We start from the raw sequence: 15783 nt of genomic DNA, 5'->3' as shown, positions 1-15783 counted from the left end.
ATCCCTCCATACCTTTTCTGTTTATGTATCCATTCAAATGTCTTTTAAACGTTGTAATTGTTTCCGCATTCACCTCTTCCTCAGGAAGTTTATTCTACACTCAAACCACCCTCTGTGTAAAAAGTTTGCCTGTAATGTCTTTTTTAAATCTCTCTTGTCTCACCTTAAAAAGGTGCCCCCAAGTCTTGAAATTCCATTTTCTTAGGGAAAAACCAACTACTATCAACTCTATCTATACCTCTCATTATTTTATAAACTTCTATCAGGTCATCTTTCAACTTTCGAGTGAAAAAAGTCCCTGTCTATCCAGCCTTTCGTTATAACTCAAACTTTCCACACCTGGCAACATTCAGAAATCTCTTCTGAACCCCCTCCAGCTTGATAATATCCTTCATATAATTGGGCAACCAGAACTGGACACAATATTCCAGAAGAGGTTTTGAGTGCTGTTGGAGATGCATTTGTCCAGGCAAATAGGAATTGATGCATTAGAAACATGTAAACATATAAGTTTAAAACAAGTATAAAGATCTTTAACCCTGCTCCACGTTCAATAACATCTTGACTTGTCTGATTTACTTGTCTGCCTACCCTCTATAACCTTTCAACACTCCCTCCCCATTTCTCAAGAATCTACATACCTTTTAAAAAAAATCAAAAAGACTGTTTCTCGAAACAATGGAAGCTGACTTCCAAAATACATGACTGTGAGAAAAATTCTCATTCTCTCCACCTAATTATTTAACAATGATCCTTAATTCTAGATTCTCACAAAAGAGGAAAGATCCTTTCTCCATGCGACCTATTAATATTACTCGGGTAAATGTTTCATTCAAGTTGCCTTTTATTGTTCTGAGCTCCTGAGTTTTGACAATCAGATGGTGGAAAGACCTTAGAGAAATGGAAGTGAAGTTATTTTCCATAACGCAGCCTTTGCCTTGCTCATTTAGCCAGTTTATTTATATGACTTAGGTCCAATTAAGGTCTTGGCCAATCAGTGGTGGTTATCATGAATTGCTGGTTGAATTAGGAGGCATGGTCTCTGAAGAAGAGGCATTTCCTTTTGGGCTCCATTGATGTCTAATGGCATCACTCAACATTGTAACTGTTTGGAATCTGCTATCCCAGACGTCTGTGAGTGATTAGACATAATTGATCTCAGTTCTGAATATATGCAGACTTTAGGATACTAATGCAATCATGGAATGTGGAGAAATGTCAGAAAAGTGAAGTTGGAATAGAAAGTAAACAATATTGAATGTCAGCACAGGTCTATGTGGCTTATTTCTGTGCTTATTTCTTATGCAGTTATGTTCACAGGTTTAAGGTACTTGTGTCATGCTTCTATCTTGTTCATATGCACAAGTAACTTGATATGGTCAGTACATGTTCGAACATTGCAAACATCTATGCTACTAAGTTGCTCTGTATTGAGAGGGGCAGCAGACTCAATAGGTTGCTATTGTGTTCTGTTAGTTATTGCCCCCAATTAAGGTTGTTCACTCTGTTTTTCAGATTTCAAGCTAGTTTTCTATCCAATCATATTAAAAGTTTAATATTGAAGTAAATGCTGATGTAGTGTGACTTCTACTGCAGGTACAATGCTGCTGCTTTGGCCCAAGTAATGTGGTATCTGTGTTTGCTGGAACAGTAGATGGTTCAGTCATAGCTTGGGATCTTCGTGAACATTCCACTATGCATTACACTCTTCAGATTGGGGGCCAAGAGTGGATTCTCAGAACTCCAACATTCTCAACTGGTAAGTCAAAGATGCAAAAGCAACTGAATGGTTCAAGAGAACCAATATTGATTTGTAAAGGATATCTAAGGTCGAACAAACCTAATTGCTGTGATTGTGGGCATGGTCGCTGAGTTGGGAAGTTCATTTGCAGTCGTTTCTTCCCCTGTCTGGGTGACATCTTCAGTGCTTTGGAGCCTCCTGTTAAAGTGCTGCTGTACTGTCTCTTTGGGAATTTCTTTGGTTCCGTTTCCGCTACCTCCGGATGCCAGTTCCGGTTGTTTGTTGTAGTGGCTGGTATATTGGGTTTAGGTCAATGTGCTTGTTGATCGAATCCATGGCTGTGTGCCATGCTTCTAGAAGTTCTGTGGCTGTCCTATGTCTGGCTTGTCCTATGATTGTTGTGTTTCCCTTCCTGTCGAATTTGTGATCCTTGTCACCTGTGTGTTTGACTACTCGGAACAGCTGGTTGTGGTGTTTAGTGGCTAGTTGGTATTTGTTGATGTGGATTTCTAGTTGTCTACCTGTTTGCTTGATATAGTGTTTCATGAAGTCTTTGCATGGAATCCTGTAAATTCTGTTTGTTTTGCACATGATGGGTATAGGGTCTTTTGTCCTGGTGGGTTGTTACCCGCAACCACGCCAAGTGGCACCTGAGCTACAAATCTTTACACAAACGTTGAAAACCTAATTGCGTATTTTCTGCAAGCACGAAAATGTCTATGAGTATATTTAAAAGCAATCAATCTTGGGTCATTATTTTTTGTTCTTCTTTGACTAATATTTGGGCTGTACTGACAGTGGGTTGCGTATCCTTCTCACTACTGGCCATCTGTTGTTTTTGGGAATGAGAACAGGAGATGGGTAGCAAAACAAAATTGTTTTTTATGGTGCAGTCACACTTTCACTGTCATTGTGGAGTGATTTCCAAGGACAAAATTATAGAGCAAGTCTGAAGTCCAGGCACAATATTCTGTCTGGTCTATTTGAGAGGGCCAAGAGGAACTACACCTATCTGCAATCTACTTTAAATTGTCAGTTTGTGGAGCAAGAGTATGTTATTGGTCTCCCTATTTATGGTGTGATGATATGTGCCTTTAAAGGGATTCGTTCTGTGCTATTTCTTTTGCAGAGTAGTGTTATCACCCTGGGACCAGAATGTTTGTTTCAAAAACAGTGGGTAAACCACTTTGAGTTCCCTAAGAGTTTTTCTAACTTAGGCAAAAGAGGCATGAGTGGATGGAGTCAGGTTCACACAGACCCACCTTTTTAATTTTGCTTTCAGTTAAAGTTGGGGTTTGAAACTACTAGATACAGCTCTTTCTGTTCTAACTTTGAGTTCTTCCTTTGTAGTAATGTTTATTTTGGTGTTACCTTCTACTGGACTGGATTTGCTGAATTTGCTTTTGCCATGGATGTGTTTATGGGATGCTTCTTTCTTGGAACAGTCGGTGAATAGTAGTTAAACAATATATTCTTTTCTTAAGTATTTCAGTGGAGATAAAGGTTTGGTAATTTTTTTGTTTGTATTTTAACTGTAGTCTAAGAATGAAGTGTGTTTTGCTTAAAGCCTAACAGTGGACCAATTGAATCACATCTGGAACACAGTGCCTGTGCATCTAGGGCACAAGTCAGGTGTGTGATGGCATACTTCCCACTTGCCTGGATAAGTGCAGCTCCAACAACACTTGAGAAGCTGGACACCATCCAGGACAAGGCAGTCCACTTGAGTGACACCACGACAAACGTCCACTCCATCCACCATCGATGTTCAGTCGCAGCAGTCTGTATTATCTATAAATGTACTGCAGAGCTTCACCAAAGATCCTTAGATGGCAACTTCAAAACCCGCAACCAGTTGCATCTCGAAGGACAAGGGCAGCAGATACAAGAGGCCACCACCACCTGCAAGCTTCCTTCCAAGTCATTAACCATTCTAACTGGAAATAAATGGCCTATCCTTTACTGTTGCTAGGTCAAAATTGTGGATTTCATTCCATAAAGGCGTGGTGGGTGAACCTAAAGCATGTGGACTGCAGTGATTGAAGAAGGCAGCTTGTTGCCACCTTCTCAATGGCAACGAGAAAGAGCAATAATACTGGCCAGCTTGCAATTCTCATATCTCATGCGTAAATAAAAAAAAAGAAGCTATGTTTTTGAGTCATTGAGTCCTAGAGATGTACAACACGGAAGCAGACCTTTGGTCCAATTCATCCATGCCGACCAGATATTCTGAATTAATCTAGTCCCACTTACCAGCATTTGGCCCATATCCCTACCAATCCTAAACCTATTGATGTACCCATCCAGATGCTTTTTAAATGTTGCAATTGTACCAGCCTTCACAACTTCCTCTGGCAGCTCATTCCATGTACACACCACCCTCTGCATGAATCTCCTCTCACTCTAAACCTGTGCCCTCTAGTTCTGGACTTTCCCCCCCCCCCCCCCCCCATCCCAGGGAAAAGAACCTTGCCTATTTACCCTATTTATGCCCCTCATGATGGTATAAGGTCACCCTTCAACCTCTGACACTCCAGGGAAAACTGCCCCACCTTATTCAGCCTCTCCCTGTAACTCAAATCCTCCAACTCTGGCAACGTACTTGTAAACCTTTTCTGAACCCTTTCAAGTTTCGCAACATCCTTCCTGGAGGAGGGAGACTAGAATTGCACAGAATATTCCTAAAGTGGCCTAACCAATGTCCTACAAAGCTGCAACATGACCTCTCAACTCCTATACTCAATGCACTGACAAATAAAGTAAAACATTCCAAACTCTTTCTTCTGTATCCTATCTGTCTGCGACTCCACTTTCAAGGAACTGTGAACCCGCACTCCAGGAATTCTTTGTTCAGCAACACTCTCTAGGACCTTTCCACTAAAAGTGTAAGTCCTGCCCTGATTTGCCTTTCCAATATGCAGCACTTCACATTTATTCAAACTGAATTATATCTGCCATTCCTCGACCCATGGGCTCATCTGATCAAGATCCCATTGTACTCTGAGTTAACCTTCTTTTCTGTCCACTACCCTTCCAATTTTGGTGTCATCTGCAAACTTACTAACTATACCTCCCATGTTCACATCCAAATCATTTATGTAGATGACAAAAAACAGTGGACCCAGCACTGACCCTTGTGGCACACCATTGGTCACATGCCTCCAGTCTGAAAAACAGCCCTCCACCACCATCCTGTGCCTCCTACCTTTGAGCCAGTTCTGTATCCAAATGGTTAGTTTTCACTGTATTCCCTGAGCAGTAATTACTGTTATATAAGCTGTTACACTGTTTTGGATGTTTGAGGAAGAAAAGATCAAAACAGCGGCACTTTAAAAAGGACAGAGAACTCCTGGGCAGTGACTCAAATAGGAAGAGAAACCTACACTGCTGTCTGACACAGCAATAAATCTGCATAGCTACTGCCTTTACTGTTCGAGTTCAATGATCTCTATTTGCTGAGCAAGATTCACCTAAGTAGTGTACCACAATTATTGTGTGGCTGACTCTAAAGTGAAACTATTGCCGATAAAAAGCATTTAGCTGTTGCTTCCTTCATGATTTCACAAAAATTCCTAAAAGAATCTAGAGATTCTTAGCAAGAACTGAGAAGAATCTCCTCTATAGTTGTAAGGATTAACAGTGACCAGTTGGAGTGACTGCCTTACTGAATTAAAGATGATCCCATATGTCATAATCACTGGTGTTTTGGATTATTGAGATAGTAAGCTACCACCAAAGTTTTTAATTGTTGTGTGAATTTAATTGAAACACAGATTGATGGCATGTCAGCAATATAACTCACCATCAATGTCTAGAGACAATTTGTTCTCATTTCATTACTTTTTTTCATTAGTCCTGAGAATATCTTCTTCTAAAATAATTTGGGTACTGCAAAGGTAAATTCTTCCTGATTTTTGTTATTTCATTGTCCAGAGGGTTGGACAGTGTCTCGCACAGATTAACCACTTGGGCTGTGTAATCTGCTTGTGTGCTATAGACTCGTGCATTCTCAATTTGAATGGATTTGTAAGTTGATAGTTGACATGTTTGCTATTGTGGTGTGCCTCCTTCCTGAACCTCATAATTTGAATTCACATTGCAATCAGTATAAATGTACTTACTAAGTATTGGTAACACCAAAAAAAAGTGAGGATATGTGATTTTATTTGAATGAATTTTCATTACAGATGGTGTTCTCACAGCTGTCAATCATTCCTGTGCAGTGAAAGCTGTTTATCCGGTGTCATCTGCTTGCTTTGATAATCATGATGTTGGGCTTTCACTCTTTTCATCGCAGAAAGGTCAGTTTTCAGTCAGCATTGTGGGTCTTCCATCAGTTTTTCTAGTAAAGATCATCATTTGTCATCCACAAAATCCTTTTAGTGTATTTTGTTTATATTGAGTATATTTTATAATCAATGATGTGCTGTAAAAAGAAACAAAATTGTTTATATATTTATATTTAGCTATTATTTACTTAGATAAATATGAGACTTCTTGTTAACCCTGTTTTATGTCTCTCCCATTATTAAATGTTTAGGGCCTGTCATTTCAGTCTGAACAAAATCACATAAAGACTAAAATTGACAATTTAATTTGAGGTCTACTGTGTTAACACAACTACTAATTTGGAAATTATGACAATAATGAGAGCAATGAAAACTCCACCTAAATTTCATTAACTGCTTTTCTACTTATTGATTCAAGATTTAAATATATTCTGCAGTGTTCATGACCAATACAGCAGACAAATGTATTCCTGCTCATATTTTGCCAATCTGTGATTCTGTAGTTATGTGCTTTGAACTGCAGATGAAAACCACAAAGTAGTCAACCAAATTGTTTTGCTATTACTTTATCATGGCTCCCATCAGAATTGGTCTTGCCTGCTGATTGGCGCATACATTTCATAACCTGACTGAGACTAAACTTGCCACATTAGTGTGACCTGAACACCACAGTTGTGGCTCACTTGTCAACATATTATCCTCAAGTCAGGAGACAGAGGGTTCCACCTGGTGCAAATCTCCATCCACTGCCGAACTGTTGGAGGAGTAATCTTTTGGATGAAATGTTAAGGAAGTTAACATTTATTGAGGAGATGTGTAAAATCCCAGACTGTTTCAATAGGGGGCAGTGAAGTTATCTCCCTTGCCCTGGTTGAAATTACTCCACAGAGGCTGCTGTCCAGTCATCAAGTCACGTTTTACTTGCACATGAACAGTCCTTGACTTAGCACTGTCTCATGACTTTAGTACTGCCTCATTCAGAGTCAGCTATCAGAGTGGCAATACCTCTGACACTCCCTTTTTTTATTTATCAGCCAAGGCTCTCTGATTAGACCAAATGAACAGCCCCAATCGGGACACTCCTATTCAATGAAGTAAAGTTGACTGACCTCTGTACAATCACTTCACTGGTCAATAATTATTTTACAATCAACAGCTCAAAAAATAAAATCTAATCGTTATCACTTTACTGTTGTGGGAACACGCTGAGAACAGATTGGCAGCCAAGTTTCCTACAGGGCATCAGTGATTGTACTTAAAGATTAATTATGTGGTTTCGAATTTTATCTTTGTAATATATTCATGTGGTTGAAATCAAAATAATTCCAATTTACTGGAATAGTTAGCAATTATATTTTTATGTTTTGGTATTTAACAGTTTTCTTTTTTTTTTGCATAAGGAAGTTCAGGCCTGTCATTTCAACTTGCAACGCTGGATGAAGGTGGTTTGCTTAATCTGTGGGTAAGCACAAGTCATGTTACTCCACATAAAAGTCTAAGTAATTTTTATTTCCGATTGGTGAATTAACAAAATACATTAATCTATTTATAGTACAGGCCAGTAAAAGTTTGTGACTCTGGAACATATATTTTTATTTTGGATTAGCATTTGAATAATTAACTTCTGTTTGCATCAGAATATCTATAAAATGAAATTGAAAGGAAATTTACAATTCTGCACTTGAATCAACTGTATATTTATACATGTCTCACTTTTCTCTATTTATTGAATATTCCTAACAATGTTTTAATAAATAGAACTAAAGTTTTTGGAAGGACACTCCAAATATTATTCTCAAATTCAAGTTATTTTGGTCATTATTTATTTTATTATTTAGTTAATTCAATTAATTGTTTCATTCAATTATCTATAATTTAATTCAGAATTGCTAGAAGTTTTAAAATTGTTATATTGCATTAAAATTAAAATCTAATTTCTTGGAACTGGATAGCAACATTCCCTCACTGTAAATAAGCAATACTCTGTTTAAGTCCTGAACCAGTTTTTCATATTTTTGAGAGAGCTTGTCCTCTTCCAATTCTTTTGATGTTTGCTATTTCATGAGTCACATTATAAATCGTTTATAATGTTTATGGCTTTTTTATGAGCTGTCAGCTTATTCTAGTGTTTATATGAACCAAGGCTTTGGTTTTGGTGGAGAAACACATTATTTAGACTAACTAGTGCTTAAACATGTGACCATAGTATCACACTGTGTGTGACCTTCACTTTATTTTTAAATGTTTTTAATTTACAATCTGGTTTACTTGCAAGATGGAATAAGTATAGTTTTGAAGTGCAGGTTTGCAATTTGTAAATGCTTGAACGATAATTGAAGCATGGTTCCTTAAAGTGAGAAATGCTGTGCTGTGTTATTTACAAAAAGGGAATTTGGTAGTAACTTGAAGAAGAAAGATATTAAGGAGTACCTGGGAAATGAGCTGGTGAGTGGGATCAAAGTAGAAGCTCAACACCATCAGGTCCTGCCCTGTACTTGGACTTTGTATCACCCACTGATGGCACACTGTACTCTCTTTAGGATGCACAGTAGAACCTTACCAAGGTTCTATCAGTAGCTGCTGTCAACCCTATAACTTCTACCATCAAGAGTAACAACAGTATGGGTAAACTGTTATCTCCAGTTTCCCTTCCGAGTCTTAAACAAATTGACATGGACATATTTCTTTTTTTCACCTTTTTGACCCAGTAACAGAGATTCTTTGTCTAGCACTAAATGAGAGGACTCTGAGCATAAGAACTACATCTGTTCAAGAAGTCACAGCATGAGAACAACTATGGACAATAAATGCAAACCCTGCCGTTTGTGAAGAACCTGAAAGCTAAACAAAAAAATACATTGTTGTGTACCTGAGTCTCTGCTTTAAGACCAGGAATTAATCATTTGATGATTATTTGAGCTGGTCACTCAATTAATTAATAATGTTTTAAATGTTAACAGTTAACAGTCCAGCATAGCTTTAATAATTAGAAAGGTTATTCAATAAGATAAGATGAATGTAAAGGACACAGTGAGCCTTATCCTGACAATTTGATGTTGAGTTCTTGTGTTTGTACCAGAAACTTTGGAGTCAAAGGAATGAGCCACGGGTCTGGGGAAAGGAAATTATGTGGTCTTAGTAAAAGCTGTTTTTGTCAAGATGAGAAACTGGAAACTGCGCATTCCTCTTATGCCAATGATTGTGAAGATGAACTTTTCTTGAAATATAACCTGACTAGAAACATATAATTCTAATGTTGCAGATAGGCTATGTTGCTTAAAAACAAAATACAATAAGTGCATTATGCCTTGATAGTGCAGAGAGGAAATAAGGGGGGAGAGTAATTGCGAGGTTTAGAACAGGTATTGCAGAGGGAAAAAGCCATTCCCTTTTATAACAGAGAGATAAATAGCTTTTGGGGGATTATGGATGGAATATTGGGGATAATATTGCGATTGCATGGTTGGGGAGAGCATGGCTTGAGTGGACGATGGGATTCCTATAAAGATAGTGGATTGGGTGTTTTGATACATCAGAGTAGCTGGAGAGGTGAATTGGACTTGGAAAATTTGCAGCAGGCTATGCAATTGTGAGGGCATTAGCTGGATAGCTTAGTGGTTTGAAGTTTTGTTTCACTTCCTTGTTTGCGTGCAGTGCTGGGAAGGCATTTGTCTTTTGCAATCTGCACTCCCCATCTTCCTTCAGATTCCAGGTTTCCTGATGCTGCAGAAACTCTACTAGCCAGTGTTAAAGCAGGAATAGTAGTAAACTCTCATGTTTAATATGGTTATGTGAGGAATAAGTCTTCTTGGTTGCCCCATCCTCTCCTCACAAAACCATAGACATAATTCTCCCCCTGCCGGAAATGGCCAGGAGGGCAAGTAATTGAGTGAATTGGCCCTTGAAAGATTCTCTCCCCCTTCTCGGTATCTCAGCAATAAAGTCCTCTTAGTACCAACAATTACGACACTAATGTGATCAATTTAAAGGCGTCTTAAGGGCCTCGAGTCACCAGTAATCTGAATACCTGCTTGACCAGCAGATGAGAAACTGCCAGGGAAACCAGGGCAATGGCCTCCCAGGCTTGCAGAGGAGGCCTTCATTTACTCCAGTCTGGGCAAGTTGGGCACAGATTGGAGACAAGGGAGGGTCTGCCGACAGCTATTTCCCAGCTCTGAGACAGCATGGGGGATGGGGGTGGGAATGAATGTTTGTGATATGGCGTGTGATGGAATACTCCCCACTTCCCTGGATGGATACAACTCCAACAACACCCAAGAAGCTGGTAATCATTCAGGACAAAGCAGTTCACTTGATTGGCACTACAGCCACAAACATCCACTCTCTCCACCATCGATGCTCAGTAGCAGCAATGTGTATTGTTTACAAATGTACTGCAGAACTTCACCAAAAATCCTGAAACAGCACCTTCTAAATCCACAGCCAGTTACATCTCGAAGGACAAGGGCAGGAGATACATGGGAACATTACCACCCGCAAGCTCCCTTCCAAGTCACTCACCATCCTGACTGGAAATATATGGCCTATCCTTCACTGTTGCTAGTTCAAAATCATGGAATTCACTCTCTAAGGGCATTATGGGTCAACCTAAGGCATGTGAAGTGCAGTGAACAAAGAGCAAAGAAAATTTACAGCCCAGGAACAGGCCCTTCAGCCCTCCAAGCCTGAGCTGATCCAAATGTACTGTCTAAATCTGTCGGTCAATTCCTAAATATCTGTATCCCTCTGCTCCCCACCTACTCATGCATCTGTCCAGACGCATCTTAAATGAATCTACCGTGCCTGCCTCTACCACCTGTACTGGCAATGCATTCCAAACGCCCATTACCCTCTGTGTGAAGTACTTCCCGCGTAAATCCCCCTTCAATTTTCCACCTCTTACCTTGAAAGCGTGACCTCTCGTTATTAGAACATAGAACATAGAAGAATACAGCGCAGTACAGGCCCTTCAGCCCTCGATGTTGCGCCGATCAAAGCCCACCTAACCTACACTAACCCACTATCCTCCATATACCTATCCAATGCCCGCTTAAATACCCATAAAGAGGGAGAGTCCACTACTGCTACTGGCAGGGCATTCCATGAACTTACGACTCGCTGAGTGAAGAACCTACCCCTAACATCAGTCCTATATCTACCCCCCCTTAATTTAAAGCTATGCCCCCTTGTAATAGCTGACTCCATACGTGGAAAAAGGTTCTCACTGTCAACCCTATCTAACCCCCTAATCATCTTGTACACCTCTATCAAATCACCCCTAAACCTTCTTTTCTCCAATGAAAACAACCCCAAGTGCCTCAGCCTTTCCTCATAGGATTTTCCTACCATACCAGGCAACATCCTGGTAAACTTCCTCTGCACCCGTTCCAGTGCCTCCACATCCTTCCTATAGTATGGCGACCAAAACTGCACACAATATTCCAGTTGCGGCCGCACCAGAGTCTTATACAACTGCAGCATGAATCCTTCACCCTGGGAAAAAGCTTGTCTCTATCCACCCTGTCTATACCCTTCATGATTTTGTAAACCTCAATCAGGTCCCCCTCAATCTCCTTTTTTCTAATGAAAATAAACCTAAACAACTCAACCTCTCTTTATAGCTAGTACCTTCCATACCAGGCAACATCCTCGTAAACCTTCTCTGCACCCTGTCCAAAGCGTCCACATCCTTTTGGTCATGCAGTGACCAAAATTGTACACAGTACTCTAAATGTAGCCGAACCCATGTCTTGTACAATTTTAACATGACTTGCCAGCTCTTCTACTCAACACCCCAAACAATGAAGGCAAGCATACTATATGCCTTCTTGACCACTCTATCCACCTGTGCAGCAACCTTCAGGGTACAATGGACCTGCACTCCCAGATCTCTCTGCCCATCAACTTTTCCTAAGGCTCTTACATTCATTGTATAATTTGCTCTGGAATTAGTCTTGCCTAAATGCATCACCTCACATTTGTCTGAATTGAAAACCATCCGACAACTCTCCAGTCTATCTATATTCTCCTGTATTCTCTACAGTCCCTTATGCATTCTGCTACTCCACCAATCTTCATGTCATCTGCAAACTTGCTGATCATACCAACAGTGCCCTCTTCCAGATCATTTATGTATGTTAGAAACAACAGTGGCCCCAATACTGACCCCTGTGGAACACCACTGGTCACCTTTCTCCATTTTGAGAAACTCCCTTCAACTACTACCCTCTGTCTCCTGTTGCTCAACCAGTTCTTTGTCCACCTAGCTAGAACACCCTGCACACAATGCGACTTCACTTTCTCCATTAGTCGCCCATGGGGAACCTTATCGAACACCTTACTAAAGTCCATGTATAAGACATCAACAGCCCTTCCTTCATCTATCAACATGGCCACTTCCTCGAAGTAATCTATTAAGTTGGTAAGGCACAATCTCCCCCGCACAAAACCATGTTGCCTATCACTGATAAGCCCATTCTTTTCTAAATATAAATAGATCCTATCCCTCAGTACCTTCTCTAGCAGCTTTCCCACCACTGACGTCAGGCTCACTGGTCTGTAGTTACTCGGAATATCTCTACTATCCTTCTTGTACAGGGGGACAACATGAGCAACCCTCCAGTCCTCCAGCACCTTACCTGTTTTTAAGGATGCTACAAAGATATCTGTCAGGGCCCCAGCTATTTTGTCTCTCGCCTCCCTCAGCAACCTGGGATAGATCCCATCCGGTCCTGGGGATTTGTCCACCTTAATAACCTCTAGCCTACCCAACATATCTTCCCTACTTATGTCAACGTGATCCAGACTAATCAAGCTACTATCTCTAATCTCAACATTCATCATGTTCCTCTCCTCAGTGAACACTGATGCAAAGTAATCATTCAGAATCTAACCCATTCTCTCAGGTTCGACACACAGCCTTCCTTCGTTCTCCTTTAGTGGACCAATCCTTTCTCTAGTTATCTGCTTGCTTCTTATATAAGAATAAAATGCTTTAGGATTCTCCTTAATTCTGCTTGCTAAAGCTATTTCATGACCCCTTTTAGTCCGCTTGATTCCTTGTTTAAGACTTGTCCTTCTCTTCCGATATTCCTCCAGGGCCCGTTCTGTTCTTAGCTGCCTAGACCTTATGTATGCTTCCCTTTTCCTCTTGGCTAGTCGTACAATTTCTCCTGTCATCCACGGTTCATGAATCTTGCCCTTCCTATCCTTTGCCTTCAACGGGACATGCCTATCCTACACTATCTTTAACCTATTTTTGAAAGCTTCCCACGTACCAAATGTGGACTTCACTTCAAATAGTTGTGTCCAATCCACATTTCTGAGCTCCTGCCTAATTTTGATATAATTGGCATTGGCCCAGTTTAGTACTCTTCCCTTAGGACCACTCTCTTCTTTATCTATGAGTATTCTAAAACTTACAGAATTGTGGTCACTGTTCCCAAAGAAATCCCCCACCGCAACTTCTACCACCTATCCTGGCTCGTTCCCAGTAACAGGTCCAATATGGCCCCTTCCCTCGTAGGACTATTGACATACTGCTCTAGAAAACTCTCCTGGACGCTTCTTACAAATTCTACCCCATCTAGACCTCTGACACTAAGTGCATCCGAGTCAATGTTGGGAAAATTAAAATCTCCCATCACCACTACCCTATTGCCTCTACATCTTTCCATAATCTGTTGACCTATTTGTTCTTCTACCTCACAATCATCGTTGGTAGGCCTGTAATACAGCCCCAACAATGTAACTGCACCCTTCTTATTTCTCAGCTCCACCCATAACGCCTCACTACCCAAGACCTCCACAGTGTGCTCCTTTAGCACAGCAATGACCAGCAATGCAACTCCAACCCCCTTTTACTTCCCTCCTGCCTGAAGCATCTATATCCTGGAACATTTAGTTGCCAATCATCATGCTCTTTTGCTGACCTTTTCTTGAGCCCTCATTGTGAGTAAGGTCTAGGGAAAGGAGCAGTGAGCATGAGGAAACAGGTAAGGGTGAAAGAGCAGTTGAGAGAGTTGGGAAGGGAAGCAACAACTGGGACAGGCTGTTTTAGAGTATCCCTGCTTATCAAAGTGCTAAACTGAATTAAGTGTGGAAGGTCCTGGATTAGTGGTGCTGGAAGAGCACAGCAGTTCAGGCAGCATCCAAGTACCACTAATCCAGAATCTGGTTTCCAGCATCTGCAGTCGTTGTTTTCACCTAAGTGTGGAAGGTCATCAGCTGTAGAATTCCTTCTCTGTTCTTTCCTCTTCTCTATCTCACTCAGTGCTGCTCTTATTCTTTAAATACACTCCTTAAAACCAACCTTTTTAACCAAGTACAAATATAGAATGCCAGAGAAGCTCAGCAGGTCCAGCAAGACTGAAATATTTATTCCTGCAAATCTGGTATGAATCTTCTGTCGAACTGATCTTTAGAGTCACACCAGACTGAAATGATAACCTTTTCTATTTTCACAGATTGCAGCCAGATTTGCTGAGTTTTTCCAGGATTTGGTTTGTTTCTATTTTACACTGAGTGTTTATTTACCTATCCTCTGAATCTACTTAGCTGCACAATGTCAAGTTGTGTTTGACAACACTGTTGTGAAGCACCTTGGGAGGCTTTTTTACATTAATAGTACTTTATAAATGAGGTTTGTTGTTGATGAGGCAGTGGAAGGTGCTATATAAATTCTATTTTTTTTTCAGGTGGTGGTTGAACTCCAAAAGGCAGATCTAGCTGGCTCTTTAATTGATTTGGGTATGTATGGTTTATGTAGAGCAGCAGGATAAATAGTTAAACAGAAAATCAGTTTCAAGTTTCAGAATTGCAGAACTCTCACCTTCTGAGTTTAGAATGTCATGGGTTCAAGTCCTATTCCAGGACTTGAGCACATAATCTATACTTACACTTTGGTTATAGTACGAAAGGGAATATTTGAATTATATATGAGACATTCTGCTCATCTGCTCTTAGTGAGTTTTGGGCGGTACGGTGGCACAGTGGTTAGCACTGCTGCCTCACAACGCCAGAGACCTGGGTTCAGTTCCCACCTCAGGTGACTGTGTGGAGTTTGCACATTTTCCCCGTGTCTGTGTGGGTTTCCTCCGGGTGCTCCGGTTTCCTCCCACAGTCCAAAAACGTGCAGGTTAGGTGAATTGGCCACGCTAAATTGCCCGTAGTGAGAGTTGAAGGGGTAAATATAGGGGAATGGGTCTGGGTGGGTTGCGCTTCGGCGGGTCGGTGTGGACTTGTTGGGCTGAAGGGCCTGTTTTCACACTGTAAGTAATCTAATCTAACCTCTTGGTACTTAAAAAAAAGAGCAGGTAATTTGTTCCATTTGCATTGAGCATTTACCCCTGAAATGGAAACAACAGAAACAGATTAATTGCTATTTGTGAGATCTTGCTTTGTGGCAAATTGGTTGCTGTGGCTGCCTTAAATGAATCGGGAAAGAAAGGTCCAAGTAATTCATTGGCTGCATTTAGGAGGGTGTGAAGGGTCAGGATAATGACAAGTTTGTTCTTTAGTGAAGTAGAGCCAAATCGTCGATTGCTCAGTAAAAGGGAAAAAATTTTAAAAATTGTATGAGTTGAGGAATGAAATTAATGATCCAAAACAGAAACTTTCAGAAGGAAATTTTTAATTACAAATTACAGAGAGAGTTGTTCTGACAGATTTTGGATTTTTATTAAGGCAAACAAATTTTTTTTTAGGCCAGCATTTATTTCCCATCCCTAGAGTCAACCACATTGCTGTGGGGAG

At 40.5% G+C, this 15783-nt stretch overlaps 1 protein-coding gene across 4 annotated transcripts in view; it reads left to right on the top strand.

The window, feature by feature from the left end:
• Positions 1-15783, top strand: part of dync2i1 (dynein 2 intermediate chain 1) — a 104797-nt gene that overhangs the window by 73879 nt on the left and 15135 nt on the right. For all 4 annotated transcript variants that reach the window (XM_072576192.1, XM_072576191.1, XM_072576190.1 and 1 more), the window contains 4 exons: positions 1597-1759; positions 5929-6042; positions 7431-7492; positions 14727-14778. In XM_072576192.1, the coding sequence (XP_072432293.1) occupies positions 1597-1759; positions 5929-6042; positions 7431-7492; positions 14727-14778 (391 nt within the window). The remainder of the gene's footprint in view (positions 1-1596; positions 1760-5928; positions 6043-7430; positions 7493-14726; positions 14779-15783) is intronic.

The sequence above is a fragment of the Chiloscyllium punctatum genome, chromosome 8 (genome assembly GCF_047496795.1).
Source record: "Chiloscyllium punctatum isolate Juve2018m chromosome 8, sChiPun1.3, whole genome shotgun sequence".
Taxonomy (NCBI): Eukaryota; Metazoa; Chordata; class Chondrichthyes; order Orectolobiformes; family Hemiscylliidae; genus Chiloscyllium; species Chiloscyllium punctatum.
The sequence above is the reverse complement of the archived record's forward strand: the minus strand, read 5'-3'. Positions and strand labels throughout refer to the sequence as shown.